We start from the raw sequence: 15,403 nt of genomic DNA, 5'->3' as shown, positions 1-15,403 counted from the left end.
TTCATATGATACTACATTACACATCGGCACCTTCTAAGGCAAAGATAAAATGCTTTTTTCTGTACCTCTAATTTCTAAAACGGTAAGCTTGCATGATCATAATGGTGATTGCTGTCACTGAGTAGCTTATCTTGTTTCCAAGCAGTCTGTAAATGCCACATCCTCAGATGCATTACTTCAGCGTATACCTAGGCTGTTGCTTTGATGCTCTCTGAACATGGTGTTCTTCATTTCACTCACCCTACTGCATCCGTCTGTGAATTTTTCTGTCATCTATTCTCCACAAATTTCTTGCCTAAACAGTGTTGTGTTGCCAAAAACTTTGCTTCAGTGTGGGTAGACCAGCTCTCTTACAATGCCCTATATTGAATAAACTAGCCATTTAATAGTAAGTATGCCTTTGGGTGTGCTTACAGTCTTATTCAAAACAGCAGATATAATGCTTATAGTTCATCTAGTTTTAAATAGCTGAATTAATTTTGGCAGTTTCTATTTTGCAGACATGTAGATTGATTGGGAGCCAAATGTTGTTTCTAATTTGTCTTGAACTCTTCCAAAGATCATACTGCCATGTTGTAAGGTTGGAGGAAAAGCCACTTTGAATATGAGGACAGATCTCTATTCAAGGCTGAACTCTGCCACTTGGCTGACAATTTATGTTTCTAATCCTCCAATGCACAAATCTCATAAGTAAGTTTAGATAGTGATACATAAATTTTTATTTTAAAGGCTTTACTGATACTGTAAGCTTGTGTTTTTAGCAAATTTTTTAACCAGTTCTACACATTAGAATTTTCCTTTTACAAATAGTGAAGATGAAGGGATTTTTGTTGTTGTTTAGTCGCTAAATCACGTCTGACTTTTTGCAGCCCAATGTACTGTAGCCCACCAGGTTCCACTGTCCATGGGATTTTCCAAGCAAGCATACTGGAGTGGCTCGCCATGTCCTACTCCAGGGGATCTTCCCGCCCCAGGGATTGAACCTGTGTCTTCTGCTTGGCAGGCAGGTTTTTTACCACTAAGCCACCTGGGAAGGGATTTTTAGACTCTGGTAATACTTTTATCACTTGTATCTGACAGGAGGTCTCTTCTGATGAGTTTGTTTCTTATAGTTTGTCCATTAATTGAAAAAGTCAGTACAGCTCATAAAAGATGATGTATATGTTCCACTAACGTCTTAACTCAAAACATAAATGTCTTTGGGTTAGGGCCAAGGCCTTTCCTTTGAATGGGTGTGCTGACTGGAACAATGCGTCTTTCTTAAATCTATTACATTTATAGCAAATCATTTTCAGTTTATACTTTGTTTTTGTAATATAGATTAAAACTTTAGAGAATTGAAAAGCAATAGTTTTCTAAGTGTGGTTTCCAGACGAACAGCATCAACATCACATGGGACTTTCTTAGCATGCAAATTTTTGTTTTCACTCCAGATTCACTGAATCAGAAACTAAGAGCGTGGGGCTCTACAATCTGTTTTTATAAGGCCTCCGAGCTAAAGTTTGAGAGCCATTGTTCTATATTTTATGATTTTCGTCAGTTTTTTATATTTCTCTTATCTTTCTCTATTTTAACACCAGTGTTACATAGTGACTTGCCTTTATTAAGTCTTTCAAAGCTTTTGAAGAAGTTTTTAAAGATACTTTAGCTTTTGTTTTGCTTTTACTATTTGTCTAGTAGATAATTAAATTAATTACAGGAACAATAAAACTCCCCTAATCAGCAAATACTGATGATTTGGGGAGAAGAGACACTCAGCATTGGGGAGCAAGACTGTAAGGGGTGGACCAGAGAGTAGGCTACATTCTGTGAGTTTTCAGCACACTGTGGGCATCTGTCCCTGTAGAGGGAGAGGAAATGGAGAATGTGGGTTCAGTTAACAAGCTGAGTAAATTAAGCCTGGTCAAGAGAGTTTCTCATATATTGTGATATTTTTCTGTGTAAGCTTATCAATTTCTGTGATCCTTACCTTTGTAGCCCTTAATTCAATACTTGAATATTAGACTTCTTTCTGTTGATCTGTGAGTAATCTTGACTGGAACCTGAAGTTTGAGATTTGTTTTTGATGACTTCTAGACCTCTTAGGCAGAGAAGGCAGTGGCACCCCACTCCAGTACTCTTGCCTGGAAAATCCCATGGACGGAGGAGCCTGGTGGGCTGCAGTCCATGGGGTCGCTAAGAGTTGGAAGCGACTGAGTGACTTCACTTTCACTTTTCACTTTCCTGCATTGGAGAAGGAAATGGCAACCCACTCCAGTGTCCTTGCCTGGAGAATCCCAGGGATGGGGGAGCCTGGTGGGCTGCCGTCTATGGGGTCACACAGAGTCGGACACGACTGAAGCGACTTAGCAGCAGCTGACTTTTTAGGTCAATGTGGAGAAAGCAGAGAACCCACCCAACAGCTCACGGAGGAGATGGACCTATTCTCATTGACACCAAGCAGGAAACTGCATAGCAGCTGATAGTTGAAGTAGAAAAGATAGAAATGTTGCTTCCTAGCCTGAGACTATAACTCTTGATCCAGTTTATAGGGCATACTTTGATTTGGGAGAAAGCAGTTAGACAATGTAGGGTTAATACAATTCAACACATCATGATGGCTATTCCTACCAAAGTGCAGGTGAAATATTTGCCCATCATTGAGATACAAGACTTCCCAGATGGCACCAGCGGTAAAGAATCTGCTTGTCAATGCAGGTGATGCAAGAGACGTGGGTTAGATCCCCTGGAGTAGGAAATGGTAACGCAGTCCGGTATTCTTGCCTGGAAAATTCCATTGACAGGGGAACCTAGTGGGCTACAGTCCATGGGGTTGCAAAGAGTCGGACATGACTGAGCATCTGTGCACATGATGTGAGCTACAAAAGGTGTTATGTAAGTCAGTCTGGAATCTGGCCTGCTGAACTGAAAACAGTGTTGTTTGGCTACATTCCGGATGGAGTTTCGATTGAGCTGCTTTTCTAAGTATATGTTTTAATTATTTGTATATTTTTAGCCACATTGCTAATCTCCCAAAGGAGAAGGGCATAAATAAGCTATCTGTATCAACTCTGGATTTTCTTGTTACTGCAATAGTTGGGTCATAGTACCACTATGAAACATGTATAGAAAACTACCTAATACAAAGAAAATAACTATCATATAACAACATCAGATACTGGAACAGTTATTCAGTAAAACAGCTGTGCTAGACTCACTGAATTTCGGATGCAGATTTGATACTGCTTAGTATTCATTCTTGAGTGACACAGTAACTCTGTCATTCTACTAACAAAGTAATGGCTGCTATAAATCTTATTTTAAAAAGGAGTGACCATTGCTTAAATGCTTAAGACAGACTGGAAGTTTTGTTAAAGATAGGCTCTAAATTCATGTATTTTATGTGCATAGCATAAATTGTAAGTCTATATTTAAATTTCACTTTGTTGTCTGGAGAAAGATTTAATAACAGCAATGAAACTTTAGTTTCACACCAAACTAGAGTAAAAGGAAATGAAAGTTAACAGATAATAATTGCTGAATAAGTTTTGAATGGTAACTATAGACTAGTGATCTATCAGATCAGATCAAATCAGATCAGTCGCTCAGTTGTGTCCGACTCTTTGCGACCCCATGAATCGCAGCAAGTGTTAGGTAATGTTATTACAAATATTCCTCTAGAATGTTATTATTTAAGTTTTATAGATGGGTAAAATGAATTAAGAAAACTGCTGCCTTGCCCAAGGCCACTTAACTAGTAGGTAGTGGAGCTAGGATTTGAACTGTGTCTGTTTAATATCAAAGCCCAAGCTTTTAAACACTACTTTACACCTTAATATACGGTGCTTTAATATTCCTGGCCTGCTCTCAGAAACTTCTCTCTTCCTGTCAAATCCAGAGATAACAGTCAATAACTTGACAACAGTGACCTTTCTAAACAAATATAGAGTGTTACAGAACCAGATGGCCCAAGATTATATTTTATTTTTCTGGCTCAAAATGAATTGCCTGTTCTTGGAATGATAAAGTCCAAAAAAGAACCTTCTGTGGCCCCAGACTTCATCAGGCCACAGGACCAGCTAGTGCCCTTTATCATGAACCAGTCACAAGTACAGGGCCTTATGTCTTTATACCGTAATTTAGATAGGGCCTAATGAAAGGGCAAGAAGCTGCTTTACTAAATGAGATCATTCTGGCCTTCGGTAATGTCAGTGCATTTGGGTAGAAAGATTTTGAGGAATTAATGACAAGAAGGCGGTACTACTGACTGTCCTATTAAGTGGATATAAGCAAGGAGAAGTCTGATTTATAATTTAACAAACTCGCAAATTAGGCATCTTTTTTTATTTCCTCTGGTGGGATTCAAGTAGGATTTTTCTAATGTGCAGAACCTTGTTCTTGATCATTCAAAATCTGAGTGGAAATCTTTTTGACAGTCATAGGCAGATATCTTTGGAAAATAAATTCTGTATTGGAAATGTAAGTTATGTCACATGTAAGTGTAAACATGATGCCTTCATGGGCTCAGTTCCATTGAGTAGACTTCAGAGTTGGAGAGACCAGGTTACATAGTGTAGGCATAAAAGTGTTTTAAAGATACGTTAAAGCCAACTTGTAATTGACAATAAAAATTACAATGACAAAAGAAACACTGAACTTGGAGTCAGGAAGCCTGTGTTTAAGACTTTGACATCACTCTGAAGGATCCTTCAGCGAGTGGTTTAAATTTCTCTCTGAGTCTCAGTTTTCTCATTTGTAAAATGAGGCCAGAATACTACTATTACCTGCCTTGTTTCATTACAGGGCTGTTTTGAGAACCAAAAGAGGAGCACGTAACAAAGTTCTGATGATGTACAAATAGACCCTGTTGTTATGGTGGCCTCTAGTGCCTGATGGGAAGTGTCCTGAGTTGTGAGTAGGGCAGACCTGCCTTTGGAATTACTCTGTTATTTAGTAGTTTGGTGATTTGTGCCGAGTTACCACAATCTTGAACCTAGTTTCTCTCACCTGTATATGATGATAATCCCTCTAACAGAGTTGTGAGAATTGTATTAGTTGTAGATACTATTTTTAGGTTTTTATAAAATAATCAGCTGGGAATTATAATGTTACCTTGAATAGATGTCAGAAAGTAAGAAAGAAATAGCCAGAGGCTTCTTATCTGTTCCTAAATGTCTTAGCAAGATAAATAATCAAAACTATATTAGAATGTTAGTGCTAAAAGGACCCTGGAGGGTCACCTATCTTATCCTCCTCATTTTAAGACAAAGGATTGTTTCCCAATCATATTTTTTCATTTCTGCTTTGTGCATTTGGATAACACTCTGACCAGCATCATCAATTGTACAGGATGGCAACCATTGCTCAATCTTGATAGGTACAGATTTTTTAAGATGTAGAGTTAGAGAAGAATTCTGCTCGGGGATAGTATTGTGTTATGAAAAGAACCTGGGCTTTGTTGGCAGAGTTACAATGGAATTTTGATCCTGTCAATTGCTAGTTAAGGGACAGTAGAAATTTTACTTCATGTTTGTTTGGTCCTTAATTGTACTATTTCTTTACCTATCGCACAGGCCATGTCTGTGTCTGTAGCTTAGCCATTTCCACATGTGAGTCTTTGGATCTGAGATGACTTTGCTTTTTATGCCATTAAAGATTCTTGACCTTTTCTCCCTTATCTCCTGAAAATAGAATAGTGATTCCTTTAGATGGAAGGGAGGAGTGCTGGGTTAGATGTAGTTAGAAAAGACTTCTCTTTAAGGCTGGTTTAGGGACTTAAACGTGAAGCTGTTATTTGTAAAACTAATTTTTTTAGGCTATTTGTTAGGTTTTTTCCTTATGTGATTGAATTTCAATTTATCTATGTTGATTTTGCTTATATTAGGGGGTACATAGGTTTAATTCTCTAGAAAGCTAAATGCATAGTGTTTTAATATGGAATTTTAAAATACTGTTAAGTGTATTCTTGCGAGAAGAGCTCTTCACAAGAAATAAAAGAATAATGTTTTATCACTGAAAACTCAGTAAGAGCAAATGCGGAGAATGTTTATGTTCATAATCAAGAATAATGGCCTTTGTATACTATTCCATAGGTTATATAGTTATTTTTTTTAACTTAATTAAGAGTATTCTTTTCATTCTTGTTTGATATTTTCTGGATAAGAAATATACAAATTAATTAGCTATTCAGTTTTGGATTTTAATGGGACTAGATTGAAAAACGTAAGTTTGATAGATAAAAGACTACGTGATACTACATAGAAGGTGGTAATTCAGTGTGAATTTTCTGTTATTTATCAGGATTTTAACTTTGGAATGAGTTTTTCTTTCCCTTCATTGAATAAATGGCTAAAATTTCTCCTTTGATCATCTTAACATAATTTCATTGCAACCACTAGTCTGTGGGGTTTCAGTTGAATTTTTTTTAATATGAATTTATGTGTAGAGGGTTGGTATCTTTTGAAATTTTGACTACACTAATTAGAGAATGGGCAGTCAGTTTTTTGAGTATTAAAATGAATTGGTTTTGAAAAGGGATACAAATGTTTATTCTTACATTTTGCAACTTGTTTTTACATTGTCCTTCAGAATGTTTAATATTTCATAATGAGATATGTTTTTTCAGAAAAAGAAAACAATTGGGCAAAAATATGAGAAATGTTTTCAGTTGTCCAAGGCTAATGTTGACTTAAATAGGTCTAGGTCTTCATGGTTGACAGCTGCAGATAATTAGCTTTTTCTTTCTTAACAAAGAAAGCAAATGGAGCTGCAAGACATTCATTGCCTTTTCTGTCATCATCATAATAATGTATGTATTTAACTTCTGCAGTTCCTTAAATTGATTTAGTGCTAAGCTGCCTACATTACATATAATAGGAGTGACAAGTGAAAGCTGCAGCACATATTTGCGTGGCAAAAGGGAGCTGTGATTGACAGCAGAGTTCCTCTCTACAAGAAATAGCAGTGTTGTGGAACTCAAAAGGGCCAGATACATAATTCTTCAAATTTTTGAGCAGATTCATGAAATGAATTTTAAAAATTGATTGCCACTTGGTATATTTGAGTATCTGTGTTCTTGGCTCTGGGTGAGGGGCACAGACGGACAGAATCTCCCCTGACTGCTGAATGTGAGGAAGTTCCTTTTAAGCATGTTAGGATTGGTAATTTAAGATTGATACTTACAAATTATAGATCAAATTATGACTCTGTATTCAGTAACTGAAAATTCCTTCAGCTCTAACCTGTTCCCTTTATTTGAAGAAGTCAAATAATACATCTATTCAAACGAGAATTTTAAGACCATAAAGCAAACTGTTTTTTCAGTGAAAATACTCATTTTCACATGTTTCTAAAATCTGAAGGATCACTTCTGGAAAGATAATTGTGTAACACGTCGTGATTTCTTTTGACCAGAGAGTGGCTAAGTGTGATCATCTTTCAAAAGTACTCCAAATACCCTGCAGTTCCTTTGTTTGTTTAACACATGCCCAGAAGCTATGGTTGAAAAGATACTTGGTGATTGCCGTTGAATAATATTCTTTGAGGAGCCCAGAATGCTGGGCTTCATACTATGCCATGGGACATGCGTTTTGTTTTGGTGGCAACACTTGTATGTTTGTGAGGTGGAGGGGAGCCCTATAGGTCTTTGTACATTGGCAGCCTCTACTGGCCATTGCAAAAGTGCAGTATTGACCTCTGTTCTTTCCACTCTGGGTTGCATAGGATTTTATTTGGCCCCAGCTCTCTCTTGTTGTTCAGTCTCTAAGTCATGTCCAATTCTTTGCAACCCAGGGACTCAGCACGCCAGTTATCCCCTTTTAAGAACTAGCTTATCTGTTGGATCTCAAGTTATAGCTGTTAAAGAGCTACCAGTCCGATGCTGTTGTCTCTAAACTAATATAAAGAATGGGATTTTTTTAGAATCTTGGGAAAGATTACACATATAGCCCTGCTCTGAGAAATAATTTCCAACTAAGAGGTAAGATAGATTTGATTTTTTAATAAATTTTAAAATACTTTCTAAGTTGCATGCTTTTGAATAGGAATTTACTTATTACTGGTAAATAACTCTGATCTCCTGGAAGAAAGCCTTGACTCAGTGATAGTTAATTAAACAGATACTTATTTGTTCCTTAGTTTTAGGTGTATCAACTATTTTAAAAGTTTCCAGAAAGTGGGCATATAACTCTTACTGGGCTTTGTGACTGTAGATACCCGTGGGGATTTTTGGAGGTTTTGGACTGTTTAGAATATAAATTACAAATATCTGTACATAAAGGATCCAAGTGCAGTAAACCCTGCATTATTCTGGCTTTAGTTGTAGAGACTTGTATAATGTGTTTATCTTTGTGTTTGGGAAATAATTTGACCACAGTAGATGATTTCCTCAACAAAACAGATCTGTTATGACATTTCAGTTTTGTAAGTGGCTCTACTAGTCTTCTGCTTATTTTTTAGTCTCTTGGCATTTCAAATAAGATACCTAGTTGAATCTTTGTGTAGTCTTACAGATACTGACTGACTTTCATTCCTATGGCTTCCACTTATTCCTGGATTATTAGAGTACTAGATCTCTTTGCTACCAGGTTCTGTGCATTCTAATTCAACTCGTACATCACCACCATATGTATTTGACTAAAATACTACTTTTATCACATCATGCTGTTTTTTTTTTTTTTTTTTAATGATTTATTGTTTTTTTGAGGAAAAAGAGCATAATAGTATGGAGAATGGAGCAACAGAGGAGCACTCAGGTAGGTGTAGAAAGATCTGGGTTTTTTTCTCTCCTTTGTTGTTGTAGTACTTTAAGCATAAACATATACCTTCCCAGTCTCTGTCTCCTCATTCTACAAAATCATTTTTTGTGAAGATTGTTTGAGATAATATATGTGAAATTGCCATGAGCTCTGAAGAACTCTCTTACTTTCATTGGCTACAGAGTAAAAAGACCAAATTCCTAAGACTAGAATTTCTTCCCAAAATGCTCCATTTCTGTACTGTGCCTGACATATAATATGTACTCAATAAATGTTGCTTGGATAAATAAACCCTATTTTTCCAACTTACCTTGTACTTTTTTCTAATCTTCCAATGTAAGTAAGTCTTTCTCTGTTGAAATTGTTGTTCACATAGTCACATCTATGTCATTTTCGTGTTCATTTTTTTCATATCCATGTTCAAGAATGATAAAGTCCCTTATATCTCAAATAAAAGTCCACTTTTGCTTTCTTTCTTACCCTAACAGTCTTCCAGTCCTTTTATATATATATTTTTTGGTATATATATTGTATTGTTAATAAAAGTGTCCTGTATGTATGCCTTCTCTTTTCAGGTGTAGTATAAGCTCTGGCAATACAGGAATATTACGTTTTTCTTTGTAGTTACTCTTTAGGAATATTTTAATGTGACTTGTAATATACTCAGATTGATGCGTTAATAAGTATTGATTTATAATGCACATGCCAGGAGATAAAGTTTAAGACAAGGATTGGCAGGATGTTAGAAGTGAGATACTAAGACACTTTCAGACCACTGATACTGTGATTTATAAGGGAAAGACTCTGGGAAAAAATAAGTTACATGTTTTTAGTTTTCTATTTTATTAAAGTGTCCTTTAGAATAAATGTCTTAATTAATAAGCCGGTCCTCATATACTAGTATAGTTTCTTTGCAAATATAAATGAAGTGATAAAAGGCATAGAAATCATAGGGATGCTAGAGTGACTGACTTTTCCACTGATAACCGTTTGGGGTGTTTTAGCATTTGGAGTTTTACATATTCAAATCAAACAAATTGCAGTTATTTCTTGAATAGGTAAGTTACCAGACATTCTTACTAATGTATGTCTTCAGCATATTTTTGAGTGATTTTAATTGGTTTTATTGAGCCATATTTTACATATAATTCACCCACTATCACCCAACAAGAACATTTCTATCACCTCAGCAAGCTTGTTTATGAGCCTTTAAAATCAATCCTTTACCTCATTCTTGGGCTTCTGGCAGCCACATCTCTGCTCAGTGTCATTGTTGTCTTGCCTTTTCTAGAATGGAATCATAGTGTACAGTTTTTGTACCTGTTTTTTTTTAGATTGTATCTGTACGTGAATCATGTAGTTTGTTCCTATTCATTGTATGGCTGTGCCACAATTTTTGTTTTGTTTAATAGTTGATAGATCTTTGGAGTATTTCTGGATTTGGCTATCATAAATAAAGCTATTATATACGTTTGGTACAAGTATTCATATAAGCATATGTTTTTGTTTCACTTGGGTAAATGAGTAGGAGAAAGATTGCTGAGTCTTATAATGAGGGAATATTTTAATGTTGTAAGTGACTGCCAAACTGTTTTCCAAGTGTACCATTTTTGCATCTCTTCTGGTAATGTATGAGTTCCAGTTGCTCTGCATCCTTGCTAATAGAAGTATTGACAGTGTTTTTAATTTTAGCTCTAGTTACATTGAGTATGTAGTAGTAGTAGTTTATTGCAGTTTCAATTTGTATTGCAGAGAGTGACTAATGATGTTGAACATTTTCACATACACTTATTGGTCATTTACATATCCCCATTTGTAAAGTATCCATTTACCATTTACATTTACTTAAAAAAAATTATTTATTTTTAATTGGAGGATAATTTCTTTACAGTATTGCATTGGTTTCTACCAAAAATAAACATGAATCAACCATAGATTTACACATGTCCCCAAAATCATGTTTTTTTCTCCTTATTGAGTTATTTTTAGATATTTACATATTCTGAATACAAACCCTTTATCAAAAATATGTTTTGCTGGTTTTTCCCCTCACATTGATGTGCTTGCCTATTCATTTTCTTAAGTGTGTCTTTTCAAAGAACAGAAGTATTACTTTGATGAAGTTAATTTATCAATTTCTTTCTTTGGGCTTTCTATAGAGTATTAAAAATTTTGTCTAACCTAATGTCATTTAATTTGTCTGTTTTCTTCTTGAAGTTTATCATCTCTTTAGGTTGATGATACATTTTAAGTTGATTTTTATATATGGGGTAATGTAAGTTTCATGTCTTTCCATATGAGTATCCAATTTTTTCAGCATCATTTGTTGAAAGCACTTTAATTCCTTCATTGAATTACTTTGACACCTTTATTGAAAATCAATTCATGATATATGTGTCGGTGTATTTGTCTTTTTGTATTTTAGTCTGTTAATCAGGTAAATTACACTGATTGATATTCTAATATTAAACAGCTTTTAAATTCTAGGATAAGTCCCATTTTTATCATGATTTATTACACTTTTTATGTGTTACTGGTTTGATTTCTTAGGATTTTGTTACAGACATACTTGTGTCTGTTTTCTTGAGAAATATTGGTATTGATTAAATTTTCTTATAATATTTTTGTCATTTAAAAAAAAATTAGAATCATGCTGGCCTCATAAAATGAGTTAGTGAATGTTCCCCCCTCTTTTATTTTCAGAAATAGAATAAGCACCAATTGATTTATGAATTGGGAAACACAAAAGTTCACTTATGTTACTCTAACAACTTATTTATTATCACAGAAATAAATATTTTAATATATGATATAGGACATGTTATTCTTTTCAGATGTTCTCCAAATGGTTATTTCTAAAACCAAAATAAAACAATAAAATAGCTTATACAGGTATGTTCATGCAGATATTAGCAAAATTTGACATGCAAAGCAAATGTAAATTTGGATGAGAATTTATTTTCAATAAACTGTAAATACCTGATATTGTGTTTCATAAAGATGTTAATATTTGCATTTGCTGTTCACTGAAACATTTTGTACAGTCTTTTGTACATTCTTGTTAATTCGTACTTTATACTTCAACTTCTTAAGATTTGTCAGTGATAATTGTAATTGCAGTGAATTTTTGAAAAAAAATTTGACCTAGCATAATACTATTTTCATTGTACTTCTTCCTAGCCAGAACCAATTCCCTGAAAGGGCAATAGTTCTTAAATTTTATCTTTTTGATGGGAGGACTGGTAGATGGATTTCAAGTGCTTAGTTGTCGATTTGACTAAACCTTATTGGATGGCTTTTTACACGGTGATGTTAAAATCATTCTACCTTCCTCCAAAGCGTATTCTGTGGGCTTTAGGATGAATAAAAAATGCTGTTTTACTAACACAGTATCTGTTAAGATTGTTTTGAAGGATTGGGAAATTGGATTAAATGAAAAAAACTTGTGAACTATACTGTTTAATAAAGAAACATAAAACTCAATTTATGTTTTCATGAAATGAAAATTGTTATTCTCTGATGTACTTTCAAGAGTTTTAAAAATTTAACATTGCTACAAAGTTTAAAAACGTTTGTTACTTATGTTTTGCTATGTAGCTTAGACTGTAAACCCCCTGAGGAGAGACCCTATACCCTGTAAATCATCTAGTGTATTCTTATCTTTATAAATATCATATAACATTTATTAGAATAGTGAGATTTCAAAACTACCTGAAAAGTTTTAAATTATATGAAAAAGAATTTCACAAGATGCTTAAATAGATCTTTTTGCATTTTTTCTCATTATAGCAGTCATGAACTTGAAATTTTTCTCCTGTGTAAATTGCTAAATGCTTACTTTGCATTAAATACCACTGACATAATGACATAAAATATAAGAATCAAAACCTGTAACTAAATTGTTAAACATATTGTTGATATTTTGCATGATTATATTTTAGGAAGTATTCACCCCATGAGTTGCATTTACATTTATTTACTGTATAGAATGACATAAAAAGGCAAGTTACAAATTACTGCATTAAAGGCAGCTGTGGTACTACTACTACACTGTACATTTTAAATGAATATTAGTGAAAGAAAATAGGAAAGAAATAGTAAATCTCAAGGGTGTCATAACTCACTGGGAAAAAATGTATTTTGTAGATTACAATAATTTGTCATTTTACAAGTAAATATCATTCTGTGGGAACATTAAATACGTCAAAGAATATAAAGAGGCATTGGTAGGCATATGTAATTCTCTGTTGTACATACAGTAAAATATGTTGCTTATTAGGAAACTGATTGTTTAAGTGGTCATCTGAGTATAATTCTTCCTCATTATAGAAATAGAGGTATGAGTACTTGGAATGGAAAGAAAAATAACAGTGTTTTGGAGCTTTTTTGTTAGTGGACTTTTGTAGTGTATAACTTAACTATTATCATGTCTTAGTGTAATTAGTGATTTAACATATTGTTTGAGGACTTGTTTTAGCCCCTAGTACTATTCTTGAGCCTGAGAAGGTGAGAGGTAACATACCAGCTCTGAGATTCTGTGAAATCCCAGCTCAGTTAAGGTGTACAAAGAATGAGGTGATTAAGTGATGTGAATAAACAAGTTTATTAGTTTCGGGAGGGAGGAAGGAGGAGGGTTCAGGATGAGGAACACATGTATACCTGTGGCGGATTCATTTTGATATTTTGCAAAACTAATACAATTATGTAAAGTCTAAAAATAAAATAAAATTAAAAAAAAAAGTAAAATTGGACATTAAATGTTATATTGTTGTTTTTTAAATGTTGACTTACTTATGATTGTGTAAGAGGAGAGCTTGGTAAATATCAGGCTAATAATTGTTGTATTGAGCAAGGACTTTTTCCTTACCATACTGTTAAAACTATTATGTGACATTGTTAATGTTAGGTTATTTCACTTCATACATGGGTAGATTGAGGTGCAAGAATATTTGTATTTATTTAGCATGAATTGTTGAGGTGTATATTAATGTGTCTCATTATACGAAAAATAGGCATCTTGGTATAATACAGAATTTGAGTCCAGAACAGATTGTCTTTTCTAAGTATATATATGTAGCTTTTAGACTTTGTCAGTCTTTGTCAGTCACTCTTCAATTTCTCACAGAACCTTTGACAAAGCTAATGATTGTGGATTTGTATCTAAAGTTGGATTTTTAGCCAGGAAAATGAGAGAGGGCCAAGAGGAAGATCCTAGACTGAGGTCCTTTGATATATAACCATCTATTTTTTTTAATTGTAGGATAATTGCTTTACAATGTTGCATTGGTTTCTGCCATACAACAGCATGAATCAGCCATAAGTATATATTTATCCCCTCCGTTTTGTGTCCCTCCCACCCACCACCTCATCCCACCTGTCTGTATCATCACAGAGTGCGGGACTGAGCTCCTTGTGTTATATAGCAGCTTCTCACTAGCTCTGTTACACATAGTGATATGTATATGTCACTGCTATTCTCTTGATTTGTCCCACCCTCTCCTTCCCCCACTGTATCCACAAGACCATCTTCTATGTTTGCATCACTGTTTCTGCCCTGCACGTAGGTTCATCGGTGCCATTTTTCTAGAGTTCATATATATGCATTAACATACGATATTTCTTTTTCTCTTTGACTTACTTCACTCTGTATAACAGGCTCTAGGTTTATCTACCTCATTTCAAATGACTCAAATTCATTCCTTTTTATGGCTGAGTATATGCCATTGTGTATATGTACCTCAACTTCTTTATCCATTCATCTGTCAATGGGCATTCAGGTTACTTCCATGTCCTGGTGATTGTAAATAGTGCTGCAATGAACATTGGGGTACATGTGCCTTTTTCAATTATTATTTTCTCAGAATATGTGCTCAGTAGTGGGATTGTTGTCTTGTATGATAGTTTTATTCCCCCCCCCCCTTTTTTTTTGAAGATTCTCCATACTGTTCTCCATGGTGGTTCTATCAATTTACATTCCCACCAACAGTGCAAGAAAGTTCCCTTTTCTCCATATCCTCTGTAGCATTTATAATTTGTAGATTTTTTTTATGATGGCCAGTGTGACTGGTATGAGGTGATATACTTCATTGCAGTTTTGATATTAACCATCTTTTGAAGTTGAGAATTTCTTATAGTAAAATTTTCCCTCATCATGTCACTGTGGAAGTGAAAGTTGCTCAGTCATGTCCGACTCCTTCCAAGTCCAGGACTATAGACTCCATGGAATTCTCTAGGCCAGAATACTGGAGTGGGTAGCCTATCCCTTCTCCAGCAGATCTTCCCAACTCAGGGATTGAACCCAGGTCTCCTGCTTTGCAGGCAGATTCTTTACCAGCTGAACCACAAAGGAAGCCCAAGAATACTGGAGTGGGTAGCCTATCTCTTCTCCAGCGGATCTTCCCAACCCAGGAATCGAACCGGGGTCTCCTGATTTGCAGGTGGATTCTTTACCTACTGAGCTATCAGGGAAGTCACTATAGTAATTTGAAATAGTTTTTCTTGATTATACAAGAAACACATTTTATATAGAGGGAAGGAACTAATATCCCTATCTCATTTTCCATAGATAATATGTATTTAGTTCAGTTCAATCACTCAGTCGTGTCCGACTCTTTGCAACCCCATGAATCGCAGCACGCCAGGCCTCCCTGTCCATCACCAACTCTGTC

General features: G+C 34.9%; 1 protein-coding gene across 7 annotated transcripts in view; it reads left to right on the top strand.

Annotated features, from left to right (window-relative positions):
• RFX3 (regulatory factor X, 3 (influences HLA class II expression)) overlaps window positions 1–15,403 on the top strand; it is a 333,454-nt gene that overhangs the window by 59,223 nt on the left and 258,828 nt on the right. For 2 of the 7 annotated variants that reach the window (XM_010860696.1, XM_010860695.1), the window contains one exon: window positions 8,684–8,732. The exons of 4 other annotated variants lie outside the window; for them this stretch is intronic. In XM_010860696.1, coding sequence (XP_010858998.1) covers window positions 8,702–8,732 — 31 coding nt within the window. In that variant the 5' untranslated portion in view covers window positions 8,684–8,701. Of the gene's footprint in view, window positions 1–2,776; window positions 8,733–15,403 lie in introns of those variants that run through there. One more of the 7 variants, XM_010860698.1, reaches the window with a different exon arrangement.

Source organism: Bison bison, unplaced genomic scaffold, assembly GCF_000754665.1.
Source record: "Bison bison bison isolate TAMUID 2011002044 unplaced genomic scaffold, Bison_UMD1.0 scf7180017864469, whole genome shotgun sequence".
Taxonomy (NCBI): Eukaryota; Metazoa; Chordata; class Mammalia; order Artiodactyla; family Bovidae; genus Bison; species Bison bison.
The sequence above is the reverse complement of the archived record's forward strand: the minus strand, read 5'-3'. Positions and strand labels throughout refer to the sequence as shown.